The 14,341-nt window shown below is 44.9% G+C and overlaps 1 protein-coding gene across 2 annotated transcripts in view; it reads left to right on the forward strand.

Moving 5' to 3' along the window:
* The first annotated feature begins 1,090 nt into the window (after window positions 1-1,090).
* The window catches only part of SNX31 (sorting nexin 31), a 44,127-nt gene continuing 30,876 nt past the window's right edge, over window positions 1,091-14,341 (forward strand). For both annotated transcript variants that reach the window (XM_060775674.2, XM_060775675.2), the window contains exons 1-4: window positions 1,091-1,265; window positions 6,429-6,503; window positions 8,222-8,336; window positions 10,021-10,085. In XM_060775674.2, coding sequence (XP_060631657.2) covers window positions 1,200-1,265; window positions 6,429-6,503; window positions 8,222-8,336; window positions 10,021-10,085 — 321 coding nt within the window. In that variant the 5' untranslated portion in view covers window positions 1,091-1,199. The remainder of the gene's footprint in view (window positions 1,266-6,428; window positions 6,504-8,221; window positions 8,337-10,020; window positions 10,086-14,341) is intronic.

A 14,341-nucleotide genomic window follows, 5' to 3' on the forward strand; every position in this document is an offset into this window, starting at 1 on the left:
GGAAGGAAAAGGGAAGAGGGGCCCACCAAGGGCAAGATGGATGGATGGTGTGCTGTCGCACGCTGGGCTTGTGCATAAGACTGTAGACAGGACATAAATTCTGTGTGCCCAACGGGACGCCGGGGTTGCCTCAGATTAAAGGCCCTTGGACCTCCCCAAAAACAAAGTCTTTAGATTGCTTAAAGGTTCAATAAAGTTCTTTATTAATAAAAACAAACAGGTACTTCAAGGCTTTCTTAATAGTCTATTGGCTCTCTCTGTCTTGTTCACTGGGAACAGGCACTATCTTCTTAACTGTAATTAACTAATGGGGAAATCCTTAACTTCTAATCTGGGCAGTCTGTACTTGCCTCTGTTGGCGTGGAGCCCCTGCACCCAGTACCAACTGCTTCTGGCTTCCGTGAGTGACCCTTACCAAGCAGAGCTTTATAGACTTCCAGGGAAAAAGGAGTTCAGGTTTCGGTGATGGCTGGCTGAAGTCCCTCAGCAAAGGAGCTGTAAGGCTGTATGATCCTCGGCCAAGCTGTGGGGCTGTATCTCCCTGGCCAAGCCATAGAAGATGAAGCTTTCTACAGGAGCTCTTGATATTATGTCCCGCATGGAAAGCTGCTCTGTGTGGACTGAACTCAAAATGGCTCCTATTCCCTCCAAAACCCCAAAAAGGGGTGGGACCAGGGAACCTAACTATAACTGACAGGTGGCTTGCCCTATGATTGCAGCCAAAAGAAGCCACCTATCTGCAGAGTCCCTGAAACTTAGGACTATAACAAACATTAAATGCAAAGAAAACAAAATTGGAGCTCCTGGTGCAGTTGTACCTGCACAGATGGGATCCTTGAAGTGATTGGATTGACTTTGAAGGAGCTGGGGGTGGTGACGGCCGACAGGGAGCTCTGGCGTGGGCTGGTCCATGAGGTCAGGAAGAGTCGGAGACGGCCGAACGAATGAACAACAATTCCCTCGGGTATCAAACCTGGGAGCCCCCTCCCCTTCCTCCTCCTCCTCCTCCTGCTCCTCCACCTTCGGGGCCACTCCACCCCCTCCCCAGAGACCCAGAAGGCGGGGACAGCCTTCCTCCTCCTCCTCCTCCTCCTCCGTCACGTGGGGAAAACAAACGTTCCTGCCCCATTTCCCCGGCGCGACGGAGAAGGCAGGGGAAGGCGGCGAGGGTCTCCTCCTCCTTCTCCTCTTCCTCCGACATGAAGATGCACTTCAGCATCCCGCTCTCCGAGGAGCTCCTGGAGAAGTTTGGCGGCCGCTACGTGGTGAATGAAGGCAATGGGGCGGAAGATCCGGCTGGGTGGGTGGGCTTGGGGGGCGAGAAGCAGGAGGAAGGGGCTGGAGGGGGCGAGGGAGCGCCTCGTGGCGGGAGGGGGGGGAGGGCCAAGGCGCACAAGTTGGCACCTGGCTTCTTTCTCGGACCCCCTGGGAAAGGGAGAGGAGGAGGAGGTTGTGGTTTGGGTGGGTGAGTGAGTGAGTGGGGGCACAAAGGAGGGGAAGGACCCCAATCGCAGCCCCCCCCCTGTTGTGTGCACAAAGGCCGGGGGAAGGGAGGCGCACTGGGAAGAGAGACCCTTGCCAGGCGGAGGAGGCAGCATGGACTCCCGACTGAGAAGGATGCCTCGGGAGAAGGGTCTGAAAGGGCGAGCCCAGCTGTGGCAAGGCAAGATGGGGGCGGTGGGCTTGCCAAGGGTGGAAGGCAGGGTGGGAAGGAAGGAGGGAATGAAGCCTGGCTGGGAGGAGGGGGAGGAGGAGGCTGGGCGCCCTGGGAAGGAAGGGGTTTTCAGGGCGGAGGCTGTGGGTGGGAAGCGTCCAAAGCAGGCAGCCCTGTGTTTCTTTTGGGGAGGGGGCTTGGCAGGACTTGGCCGTGGGAACGAATGGGACCAGCCCAGCCTGGGTGGGAGGCGTGTCTGTGACAGACTGAGCCAGAGAGACAGACCTGCCCCAAGGCTGCCATGTGGCTTGGGGGAAAAAAAGGCAATGTTTCATGTATTGTCCAAGGCTTTCATGGCTGGAATCACTGCGTTGTTGTAGGTTTTTTCGGGCTATATGGCCATGTTCTAGGGGCATTCTCTCCTGACGTTTCGCCTGCATCTATGGCAAGCATCCTCAGAGGTTGTGAGGTCCTCTCACAGACCTCACAACCTCTGAGGATGCTTGCCATCGATGCAGGTGAAACATCAGGAGAGAATTCCTCTAGAACATGGCCATATAGCCTGGAAAAACCTACAACAACCCAATGCAATGTTTCCCTGCTATAGGAGGACTCTGAGAGGCCAGAAGCCCCCAAAAGGCCCCCCTATGTGTTCCTGAGAGGGATGGCTTCTGCAAGGTGTAACCTAACCAACCATCTGTTTGATTCTAAAGCAAGAGATAAAAATAAGGGGGTATCGTTGTGGAAGGCGGGCATAGAGAGAGAAAGATCTGGCGAAAGGAAGGCTGCCATGTGGCTTTGGAAAGGAATGAATGATTATTGTATTGTCAAAAGCTTTCATGGCCAGAATCACTGGGTTGCTGTGTGGTCACGTTCCAGAAGCATTCTCTCCTGACGTTTTGCCCACATCTATGGAAGGCATCCTCAGAGGTTGCGAGGTGTGATGGAATCTAGGCAAAAGAGGTTTATATATCTGTGGAATAATGTCCAGGGTGGGGAAAAAGTCTTGTCTGGGTTGCTGCAAGTTTTTTGAGCTATATGGCCATGTTCCAGAAGCATTCTCACCTGACATTTCACTTTCATCTATGGCAGGCAGCCTTAGAGGTTGCAAGATGCGATGGAATCTAGGCAAGTGAGGTTTATATATCTGTGGAATGTTCAAGGTGGGAGAAAAACGTATTGTCTGGGTTGCTGCAAGTTTTTTGGGCTGTATGGCCATGATCCAGAAGCATTCTCTCCTGACATTTCGCCTTCATCTATGGCAGGCATCCTCAGAGATTGCAAGATGTGATGGAATTTAGGCAAGTGAGGTTTATATATCTGTGGAATGTCCAAGGTGGGAGAAAAAAGTCTTGTCTGGGTTGCTGTAAGTTTTTTGGGCTGTATGGCTATGATCCAGAAGCATTCTCTCCTGACATTTCACCTGCATCTATGGCAGGCATCCTCAGAGGTTGTGACCTCACAGCCTCTGAGGATGCCTGCCATAGATGCAGGTGAAATGTCAGGAGAGAATGTTTCTGGAACATGGCCATGCAGCCCAAAACAACCTCTGAGGATGCCTGTCATAGATGTGGGTGAAACGTCAGGAGAGAATGCTTCTGGAACATGGCCATACAGCCCCCAAAACTTGCAGCAACCCAGTAATTCCAACCATGAAAGCCTTCAAAAGCTCTTGTCTGTTTGAGGCAGGTGTGAATGTCGCAATTGGCCACCTTGATTAGCATCGAATGGCTTTGCAGACTCAAAGCCCGGCTGCTTCCTTTAGGAAGGAAACGCCCAAACATGAATCAAGGAACATGAAAGGCACTGCAGACTACTTCAAGCAGAGAAGTCAGCTATAGTAGAGCACTTGATGAATCAACCTGGACACAGCATATTATTTGAGAGCACAGACATGCTGGACCACCTGTTTGAGGCAGGTGTGAATGTTACAATTGGCTAGCTTGATTAGCATTGAATGGCCTTGCATTTTCAAGGTATGGCTGCTTGTTGCCTGGGGAACGAATGTTTTCCTGATCCTAGGAGGAGGACTCTGGAAAGCAGAGATCCCCAGAAAGGTCTGCCTGTGCCTAGCATGGATATTGGCTTCTGGAAGATGTAAATAAGCACCCGCGTACATTTAAGGCAGTAAATAAGCACACTCATAAATAAAGGAATGTCATTGTTTCGCATTGTGAACAGCGCCTGTAATTGTTCCTTGAGGGAATGCAGTATGGTTGGGGCTCTGTCAAAGAAAGCGAGCAAGGAGAAACTGCTGTCGCGCACCAATTTATTTTTGTTAGGTTCAAGGAACCTGTGAAGATTTATATACTATTTTTGTCAAAGGTGATATTTTCTTCACCTGAAGTGTCACACCGTGTTGCCACATGATGAACAAGTCATCCTGAGCCGTAATAATCTGGAATAAAGGACATGTAAAAGGAGGGTGTGGCGGGCAAGCTATTTTTATGGGGCTGCCAAAGGTGCCTGCGTACATCAATGTGCAGAAACCCCACAAAATGGAGAGGGAAACATTGATGTCTGCAGAATACTTTGACGTCTCGTGAGTGTGCATGACGAATACAGGCTGAACATCTCTTACCTGGGATTCCACAATACTCCCAAGTTATTTACATGGAGGGTGAAGATAGAGATGCATTTGCTTTGTTTCATTGACAAGTATATTAAAATATTGTCTATAAAATTATCATCCCCTTTTACATCAGCTCCACTGTCTATCAGTCTGCTACCAAGGACAATTCAAAGTGCTGGCTTTAGAATCATAGAATCCTAGAGTTGGAAGAGACCTCGTGGGCCATCCAGTCCAACCCCCTGCCAAGAAGCAGGGAAATTGCATTCAAAGCACCCTCAACAGATGGCCATCCAGCCTCTGTTTAAAAGCCTCCAAAGAAGGAGCTTCCACCACACTCCAGGGCAGAGAGTTCCACTGCTGAATGGCTCTCACAGTCAGGAAGTTCTTCCTAATGTTCAGATGGAATCTCCTTTCTTGAAGTTTGAAGCCATTGTTCCATTGCGTCCTAGTCTGCAGGGCAGCAGAAAACAAGCTTGCTCCCTCCTCCCTATGACTTCCTCTCACATATTTATACATGGCTATCATGTCTCCCCTCGGTCTTCTCTTCTTCAGGCTAAACATGCTCAGCTCTTTAAGCCATTCCTCATAGGGCTTGTTCTCCAGATCTTTGATCATTTTAGTTGCCCTCCTCTGGACACATTCCAGTTTGTCAACATCTCCCTTCAGTTGTGGTGCCCATAATTAGACACAGTATTCCAGATGTGGTCTAACCAAGGCAGAATAGAGGGGTAGCATGACTTTCCTATAAAGCCATAAACTAGCGTTTCTCAACCTGGAGGTCGGGACCCCTGGAAGTCTCACGAGGGGGTGTCAGAGGGGTCAACAAAGATCACCAGAAAACACAGTAATTTCTGTTAGTCATGGGGGTTCTTTGTGGCAAATATGCCCCAATTCTATCATTTGTGGGGTTCAGAATGCTCTTTGATTGTAGGTGAACTAAAAATCCCAGCAACTACAACTCTCAAATGTCAAGGTTTATTTTCTCCAAATTCCACCACATTTTGGCATATTGAGTATCCATGCCACGTTTGGTCCATCATTGTTTGAGTCCACAGTGTCTGGATGTAGGTAAACTACAACTCCAAAACTCAAGGTCTGTTTTTCATTGCTACCCATCCCTTCCAGTATTTTCTATTGTTCACGGGAGTTCTGTGTACCAAGTTTGCTTGAATTCCATAATTGGTGGAGTTCAGAATGCTCTTTGATTGTAGGTGAACTATAAATCCCAGCAACTATAACTCCCAAATGACAAAATCAATCTCCCAACCCCCTCCAGTATTCAAATTTGGGTGTATTGGGTATTTGTGCCAAATTTGGTCCAATGAATGAAAATACATCCTGCATATCAGATATTTACATTGCAATTCATAACAGTAGCAAATTTACAGTTATGTAGTAGCAATGAAAATTTTACAAGAAAGGAGATTCCATCTGAACATTAGGAAGAACTTCCTGACTGTGAGAGCCGTTCAGCAGTGGAACTCTCTACAGCGAAGTGTGGTAGAGGCTCCTTCTTTGGAAGCTTTTAAACAGAGGCTGTATGGCCATCTGTCGGGGGTGCTTTGAATGCAATTTTCTGCTTCTTGGCAGAGGGTTGGACTGGATGGCCCGTGAGGTCTCTTCCAACTCGATTCTATGATTCTAATGTTATGGTTGGGGGCCACCACAACATGAAGAACTGCATTAAGGGGTCGCGGCATTAGGAAGGCTGAGAACCACTACCCTAAACTGTTCCGGCCCAGCTTACCTATCCAAACATATCTCCCTCTATGATCCACCTCAGTGGTTAAGATCTTCTGGAGAGGCCTTGCTCCCAGCCCCATCTCCTGGATGGCCATCTGTCGGGGGTGCTCTGAATGCAATTTTCCTGCTTCTTGGCAGGGGGTTGGACTAGATGGACCTCGAGGTCTCTTCCAACTCTTTGATTCTATGAAAATCATAATAAAAAAAAACAAATGATAAAATGGTAATAGAACTAGACAAAGAGAGCAATGAAGAGGAGGGAAGACTGTGTAGAGCGCATATGTTTGTGTTGTGGGTATTATGTGCTTTTGTCATCCAAGCAGATCTAAATAATTAGCAAAACCCGAATAGGGAAATTTGTGTGGCTCCACTGAGGGAAGGTGCAAGTGTAGGTCATGCGTAATCTCAAATTTGCTTACTTCTCCCAAGAGGTTTTATTTAAAGATTGTGTCTTTTCAGCTGTATTCGGTGTATCTGGAAGGCTTCCTTTTCTGCAAGGTTCGTTACAGTCAGCTGCACCGCTGGAATGAACAGGTAAGGCATTCCTGCTCATTGGGCTTCTTCTTTCATTATCGCGGCTCCTTTTTCATCTTCTGCCAGAGGATTTTTCAGAAGTGGAACATTTAATATAACATCCCTTCCGTGCCCAAGCAGGGACAGCGTCACTGCCATATTGATACATCTTTTAAACTTTGACCATATTGATACATCTTTTAAACTATTCTTTTAGTTTGAAGTGCACGATCTCCTTCTAGATATGCACATGAATGAGATTATCTGTAGGCTAGCAGTTTACTGTTACTTGAAACTTGGTGGGCATGTGCTTTGAAAGAGGTTAATTACATTTATGCTCTCTTTCCATGCCCTTGCAGTCTATTTCCTGAGACTATTACCAGAACTGGAGGAGGAACAGAATCAGTTTGCTCTCTCCTATTACAAAAGTCAAGGACAGTTAAGTATTAGGCTGCACACACCCAATAATTCTTGAGTGGACAATGCCAACCTGGGTAATAGTCCCAATGAAATTGTAGGGCGGGAACATTAGTGCATGGGAGAACATTGGGTGAAGGACGTTGCTGCAGGGAGAAATGTCTATTTGCCTCCTACAGAAAATTTTATGTTAGCATAAAGAGATGGATAGGAAAATGGGTGCTATATTTGTACTGGAGGGAGAGAGGCACCTTACGACCCTAACAACAATTGCACTCAAAGTTTTGGTACCCATTATACAGTGATCCACAACTAAAATATGGTCTCACCATTGCAACAAGAGCGACTGGTCTCACGAAACCCTCTTATAGCGCTGAGGATTATTAAATATGATTTTCTGTGGGTAACCAGATGATGACTACTGGATGGCATATGTTCTGTATCAGAAACTATAGCTGATGTCGTCTATCCAATGCAGTTTTCAGAATCAGCACTCCAAATAACCAAACCAAATCTAAAGTTGACCAAAAACTGATTCATAACCTTTTTGGTACATATGTTGGAGAGTGGCTGGATGGTCATCCATCAGGTGTGTTTTATTTGCGTATACCTACATGGTTGAATTGGATGGCCCTTGTGGTCTCCTCCAGCTGTATGATTCTATGAAAGGGACCGCCGTATTTCCTTAGGCCAGTAGATCATTAACTCATTCAAGGGTGGTCAAGAGCAGACCGATGGCTGTATGTGGCCTTCAAGTGCTGTTTTTGAGAAGGCACAATTCAGAGTTATTTTCCAAAAGCATTTAGCACAGGCATGGGCAAACTTAGGCCCTCCCAAGTGTTTTGGACTTCAACTCCCACAATTCCTAACAGCCAGTCCAAAACACTTGGGGGGCCCAAGTTTGCCCATGCCTGATTTAGCATCTAACCAGGATTGTTGTTTAAGGGGAGCTAAATTGCTAAATTGTTGTGTGTATATAACTTTTTAAAAGATGCCATTACATTTTAATTGCCTTTCTATTTCTATTTGAATCATAGCATTATCTAGGTACCATATGTGCCACTTGTGGTAGATAGATGTGATGAAAAATAACATAATGAATTAACACGGCACCTTCTGACAACTACATTTATATGGAATGAATGGCCTATCTAGGGTTACTTTTTAATGCTAACGTCCTTGAAGGCCACTGTCTTTAGATACATGTACATGTGTGTCTTTCTATTCGTACATGTTTTTATTATTGACACTCGTAAACATTGCTTGGTTATTAAATGCCAGGAATGGATTGGTACCTTGCTACTGTTTGACTCTTCTTTCAGCTGAGACGTGTGTTTGGACGAGGCATTCCTTCCTTTCCTCCGAAATTCTACCTTGCAATGACAAAGTCAATGGCCGATGAAAGGAGAGCTAACCTAGAACAATATCTACAAAATGGTAATGCAGATTTGTTTTTCTTATTGTTCTTGGCTGTTGTTTAAACAAATCCATTTTAGTGATGTATGATGCAAACATTAAATGTTTGTCCTTCAGAAGAGTGGATTGGGCAGGGAATATATTAATTCGTAGGCTTGTGCATTTCGGCTGAACCTCATTCTGTTTTTGCTGGCTGGATACTGGTAGACCCCCATGTCTGTTTTCGTGCACCTCTTGAAAACAGGTGGGTAGCCGGAAAGCTGTTTTCGGTCCGTAGCCAATAAATATGTATAGATCTGGCCCATTGGTGGCAATGGGAAACTTATGAGACTCCCCTTTCCATTCCTTTCCCTTTTTTCTTTCAAGGGAGCCTGGGTGTCAGCAATGGGGTTAAGAAAGCAGCCTATCTGGCCCATTATGGCGGGGAGGGGGGCTTCCCACAGGCTCCCTTTCCATATCCTTCATTAAGATCTGGATTTTTAAAAGCACCAGAGTTAAGATACCACTATTTCTTAAATGTTTCCCTTCTGTTTGTAGAGGAGACTGAGTTTAATGCTTCTTAAAGCTATTTCCACTTTAGAGGAGAGGCGGTGCAGGTGCGCATGCTTTCTCTCCCAGCACCAGCAGCATGCCACACAGCTTTCCAAGGCATTTTAAGGAGGCCCAGGGAAGGAAGAGCAATGATCTGGAGCTCAGCGCAACTATCCTCCCTGGACTACCTTAAAAATCCCCTCTCTTTTCTCTACTGCCTGAAATGTCCTTTCTGCTTGGGGTTTTGCTTCCTTAAAGCTGTTTCTGCTTTCTCCTCTAGAGCAGAGGTAGACTTCTCTTTTTGTTTGATGGATTACTATTATTATTAATAATTAGTATTATCTTTTAGAAGTATCTTTTGAAGGGAAGGCAAGGAGAAAAAGAACCTAAAAGGGTGACTCTCCAAGCCCCCAAATGTGCATGTGCACCCCCCCTCCATCCTGCAGGTTCCCAACTCCAAATCAGTCCCTCTAAAAAGAATAAGGAAAATCAAGGAAAATCAAAAAGATTCATCTATGATGCCGAATATGGGAGGAGGAGCCATGATCGGCTGCCATGTGGTCCCATTTCGGATGGGAATCCATGATGGTTGGGCCGTTGCTGTTACAGGCACCCAAAAAAACCGAAGAAGCTGAATTGGCCGAAGGGAATGGCTAAAATGGATCCAGGCTCAAGTCTATTACTTCCTTCTTCCAAATTCTGAAAATTCCCTCCTGCTGGTTGGGATGAGGGAACAATGAGCTATAGCTGTAAGAGGAAGGGAATTTACTTTGGATTGTCTTCATAAGCGGAAACTGCAGTAGAAAAGTAGACAGGATGCCTCTTGTGTAAGCACCTTACACTCAAAAAGCTTCCCTGAATTTGTACTCCATAGTCAAGGAAACAGACATCCAAGTCTGGGGTGGAAATCCCTAAAAATGCATGTCATTAATTTGGGACATGAACATTCTGAAAACCATTGAGTGTCCTTTCTAAACTCTCCATTGTGCAACAATAGTATTAGAATTAATGTATGCGCATCTTTCAATATGGTCTACAATGTATGTATTGGAACTGGTACCAATTATTTTAAAATACAGTGTCTGTTTCTGCATTATATATGAAACAGCTTTTGTTTCATATGTGTCATTTTCTCACTGCTTTCAGCCCTCATTTTTGTGCCTTTACCTTCCAGTGTCCATTGATCCTAGTATCACAAACAGTGAAGTCTTTATCAGTTTCTTTCGGAAACTACAGCAGGTAAGTGATAGTTATAGTGTGTGTGTGTGTGTGTGTGTGTGTGTTGAAAAACCAGTTGTTTTTGGTTGCATGCTTTTATGTATTTATACTTTAATTTTCTAGCACACATCGCAAGGAAGAAAAGCTGTTATCTAGGTTGGCTGAAAACTAGATCATTATTAGAAAATAACAAGTAGGGCCTCCAACAAAATGTATTAATGAAGGTTGGGTTGCTGTATGGCCATGTTCCAGAAGCATGGCTGTATGGCCATGTTCCAGAAGCATTCTCTCCTGACATTTCTCCCACATCTATGGCAGGCATCCTCAGAGGTTGTGAGGTCTGTTGGGAACAAGGCAAATGAGTTTATATATCTGTGGAATGTCCAGGGTGGGAGAAAAAACCCATGTCTCTTTGAGGCAAGTGTGAATATTGCAATTGGTCACCTTGATTAGCATTGAATAGCCTTGGAGCTTCAAAGACTGGCTGGTTGCTGCATGGGGAATCCTTTGTTGGGAGGTATTAGCTGGCCCTGATTATTTCTTGTCTAGAATTCCCCTGTTTCCTGAGTGTTGTTCTTTATTTGCTGTCCTGATTTTAGAGGTTTTTAAAATACTAGTGGCCAGATTTTTGTTCATTTTCATGGTTTCCTCCTTTCTGTTGAAATTGTTCACATGCTTGTGGACTTCAATGGCTTCTCTGTGTAGCTTGACATGGTGGTTGTTAGAGTGGTCCAGCATTTCTGTGTTCTCAAATAATATGCTGTGTCCAGGTTGGCTCATCAAGTGCTTTGCTGTGGCTGACTTCTCTGGTTGAAGTAGTCTGCAGTGCCTTTCATGTTCCTTGATTTGTGTTTGGGCCCTTCCTTCCAGGCAGGAAGCTGCCAGGCTTTCTAGCTGTAAGGCTATTCAATGCTAATCAAGGTCATCAATTGCAACATTCATACTTACTTCCAACAGACAAGAGTTCTTTCTCCCACCCTGGACATTCCACAGATACATAAACCTCACTTACCTGGTTTCCAACAGACCTCACAACCTCTGAGGATGCCTGCCATAGATGCGGGCGAAACATCAGGAGAGAATGCTTCTGGAACATGGCCATACAGCCTGGAAAACTCACAGCAACCCATTGATTCTGGCCATGAAAGCTTTCGACAACACATTAATGAAGGTTGTTAGTGTTTGTGGTTCCTTTCATAGCCTTTTGCAGAATATTCTATACAATTTCATCACCAATTCTCTGCCTCTACATTCTCTACATTCAATAGTCAGCCAGCATTTTATGTCCCTGATCCAGATTCCACATTGGGCCAAGTTCAGAATTTTTCCTAATGAAGATTTGTATTTCTGTCGGGTGTGCTTCTCCACTAACTTAACTTACTTTCATCCATCATATTGAAACAACCTCTTGCAAGTTGCATTTAAAACCAGGAATTTGATATGTTTGTCATTTGAATATTTAGAAGAGTAAATTATATCAGATTCAGACATCTGCCACACTATCAGCGGAAAATATTACTTTAGATCTTTTCACTACATTGAATTAGCCTCCAAACCATGATAAGAATGGATGACAATTGCAATTTGGCTTTGAGTTGATTCTTATACAAATATATGACCAAACTCTTATCGATGTGACGTTAAATTATACATATACATATGGTAATAATATGATATTCTTGAATCTTCATTGTTGTTGAAATGTTACTTGTTTTTCTTCTTCCGTGTCAGGAACGACTTGAGAAACTGCAAGTTGCTTCTGGTGTGAGAGAATTGGCTGTCTGCAAGGATGTTGCCCAGGGGATGCCAGGATGTTTTACCATCCTTGTGGGAGGCTTCTCTCATGTCCCTGCAGGGGAAGCTGGAGCTGACAGACGGGAGCTTATCCCGCTCCCTGCAGGAGCCCCCAGTGGTGCAGTGGGTTAAACCCCTGTGCTGGCAGGACTGAAGACCGACAGGTCGCAGGTTCTAATCAGGGGAGAGGCGGATGAGCTCACTCTATCAGCTCCAGCTCCTCATGCGGGGACATGAGAGAAGCCTCCCACAAGGATGATAAAAACATCAAAATCATCCGGGCGTCCCCTGGGCAACGTCCTTGCAGACGGCCAATTCTCTCATACCAGAAGCAACTTGCAGTTTCTCAGGTCGCTCCTGACACGACAAAAACAACAACAACAAAAAACCCCGCTCCCTGGATTCGAACCGCTGACATTTCGGTCAGTAGTCCTGCCGGCACTAGGGTTCAGCCCATTGCATCACCGGAGGCTTCTTATGTTATTATGTTATGTTACTTCTTGAGCAGACTGCTATTTTGATCTCTTCCAGTTTATGTCCTGTGGCTAGATAGAATATGTATTTGTACTAGATTTGGTTTTTCCCCTGTTCTTGTTCTCACAGTAGATAGTTGTTGACAGCTAGTTTCTCCAGTTCCACCTTTGAGAATGCTGGTGCTTTTTGTCTGGCCCAATTCTTACTTTATTTTTGGTAGATGCTGTTTAACGTAATCCTTTCAAAATGTAATTTATTCTGTTTCTGTCCCAGTTCAGCCAGCAGGTTCCCAACAAGCTTGTATACATCAGTGGAAATGCAGTACAACCACAATAAATGCTACCAAACCAAACAATACTGAAATAAACAACTGATTAAATGTTAGGGATAGGTGCAGAGAGAGAATTCCAGTTCAGTATTTAGAACAGACATGAGCAAACTTTGGTCCTTCCGGTGTTTTGGACTTCAACTCCCACCATTCCTAACAGGTTCAGGCCCCTTCCTTTTCCCCCTCAGCCGCTTAAGCGGCTGAGGGGGGAAAGGAAGGGGCCTGAGGCTGTTAGGAATAGTGGGAGTTGAAGTCCAAAACACCGAGAGGGCCAAAGTTTGCCCATGCCTGATTTAGAATCAGCAGCAGTCAATTATAGGACCTAAAACATTTAGTAAACACTTATCTTGGTCTCAGATTAATCGGTTTTCCTGCTGACTGAAGGATTCTGGCTCTTGGAATCCAATTAATAACAACAATAAAATATTTTTTTCCCAACTTCTGTGTTAATCTATGACTTTCAGCCTAATAACACCCCTCTGTATTCAAGTATGTCACCCAAACAACACCAACATTCTCTGGTTTCCACTTTTTATGTTGTAGGCAAAGCATAACTTACCAGTTTTTTTTTCATTCTTTGGTAGTGAAATATTTCATGTTCTTCTTGTCCTTAAATCAGTGTTTCTCGACCTGGGGATTGGGACCCCTGAGGGGGGTTGTGAGGAGTTTCAGAGGGGTCACATATTTCTGATGGTCTTAGGAATCCCTTTGGCATGGTTGTTTGGGTTCACAGTGCTCTCCGGATGTAGGTGAACTATATCTCCGCTAAATCACTCTCAATTCATCCCAAGACCATCAGAAAACGCATATTTCTGGTCTTAGGAATCCCTTTGGCACAGTCGTTTGGGTTTACAGTGCTCTCTGGATGTAGGTGAACTACATTTCCGCTAAATCAATCTCAATTCATCCCAAATCCCTCCAGTATTTTCTGTTGATTATGGGGGTTCTGTGTGGGAAGTTTGGCCCAATTCCATCATTGGTGGAGTTCAGAATACTCTTTGATTGTAGATGAGTTATAAACCCCAGCAACTACAACTCCCAAATATCAAAGTCATCAGTGTTCACATTTGGGTATATGGAGTATCTGTGCCAAGTTTAGCCCATCATTGTTTGAGTCCACAGTGTCTGGAAGTAGGTGAACTACAACTCCAAAACTCAAGGTCAATGCCCACCAAACCAAGTATTTTCTCTTGGTCATGGGAGTTCTGTGTGGCAAGTTTGCTTCAATTTTCCCTAAGCTCCACCAGTATTCACATTTGGGCACATTGAGTAATCATGCCAAGTTGGTCCAGATCCATCGTTGTGCTCTCTGAATGTTGGTGAACTACAACTGCAAAACTCAAGGTCAATACCCACCAAACTTTTCCAGTATTTTCTATTGGTCATGGGAGTTCTTTGTGCCAAGACTGGCACACAATCTCCATCATTGACTCCATCGCTGGTGGAGTTCAGAATGCTCTTTGATTGTAGGTTAACTATAAATCCCAACAACTACAACTCCCAAATGTCAAAAGAATTCCCCACAACCCCACCAATATTCAAATCTGGGTGTATCAGGTATTCAGTGCAGTAAATGACAATACATCCTGCATATCAGATATTTACATTACGGTTTGCAAAGTAGCAAAATTACAGTTATGAAATAACAATGAAAATAATTTTCTCGTTGGGGGGTCACCAT

This window comes from Anolis sagrei, chromosome 4, assembly GCF_037176765.1.
Source record: "Anolis sagrei isolate rAnoSag1 chromosome 4, rAnoSag1.mat, whole genome shotgun sequence".
In the NCBI taxonomy this organism is placed as follows: domain Eukaryota; kingdom Metazoa; phylum Chordata; class Lepidosauria; order Squamata; family Dactyloidae; genus Anolis; species Anolis sagrei.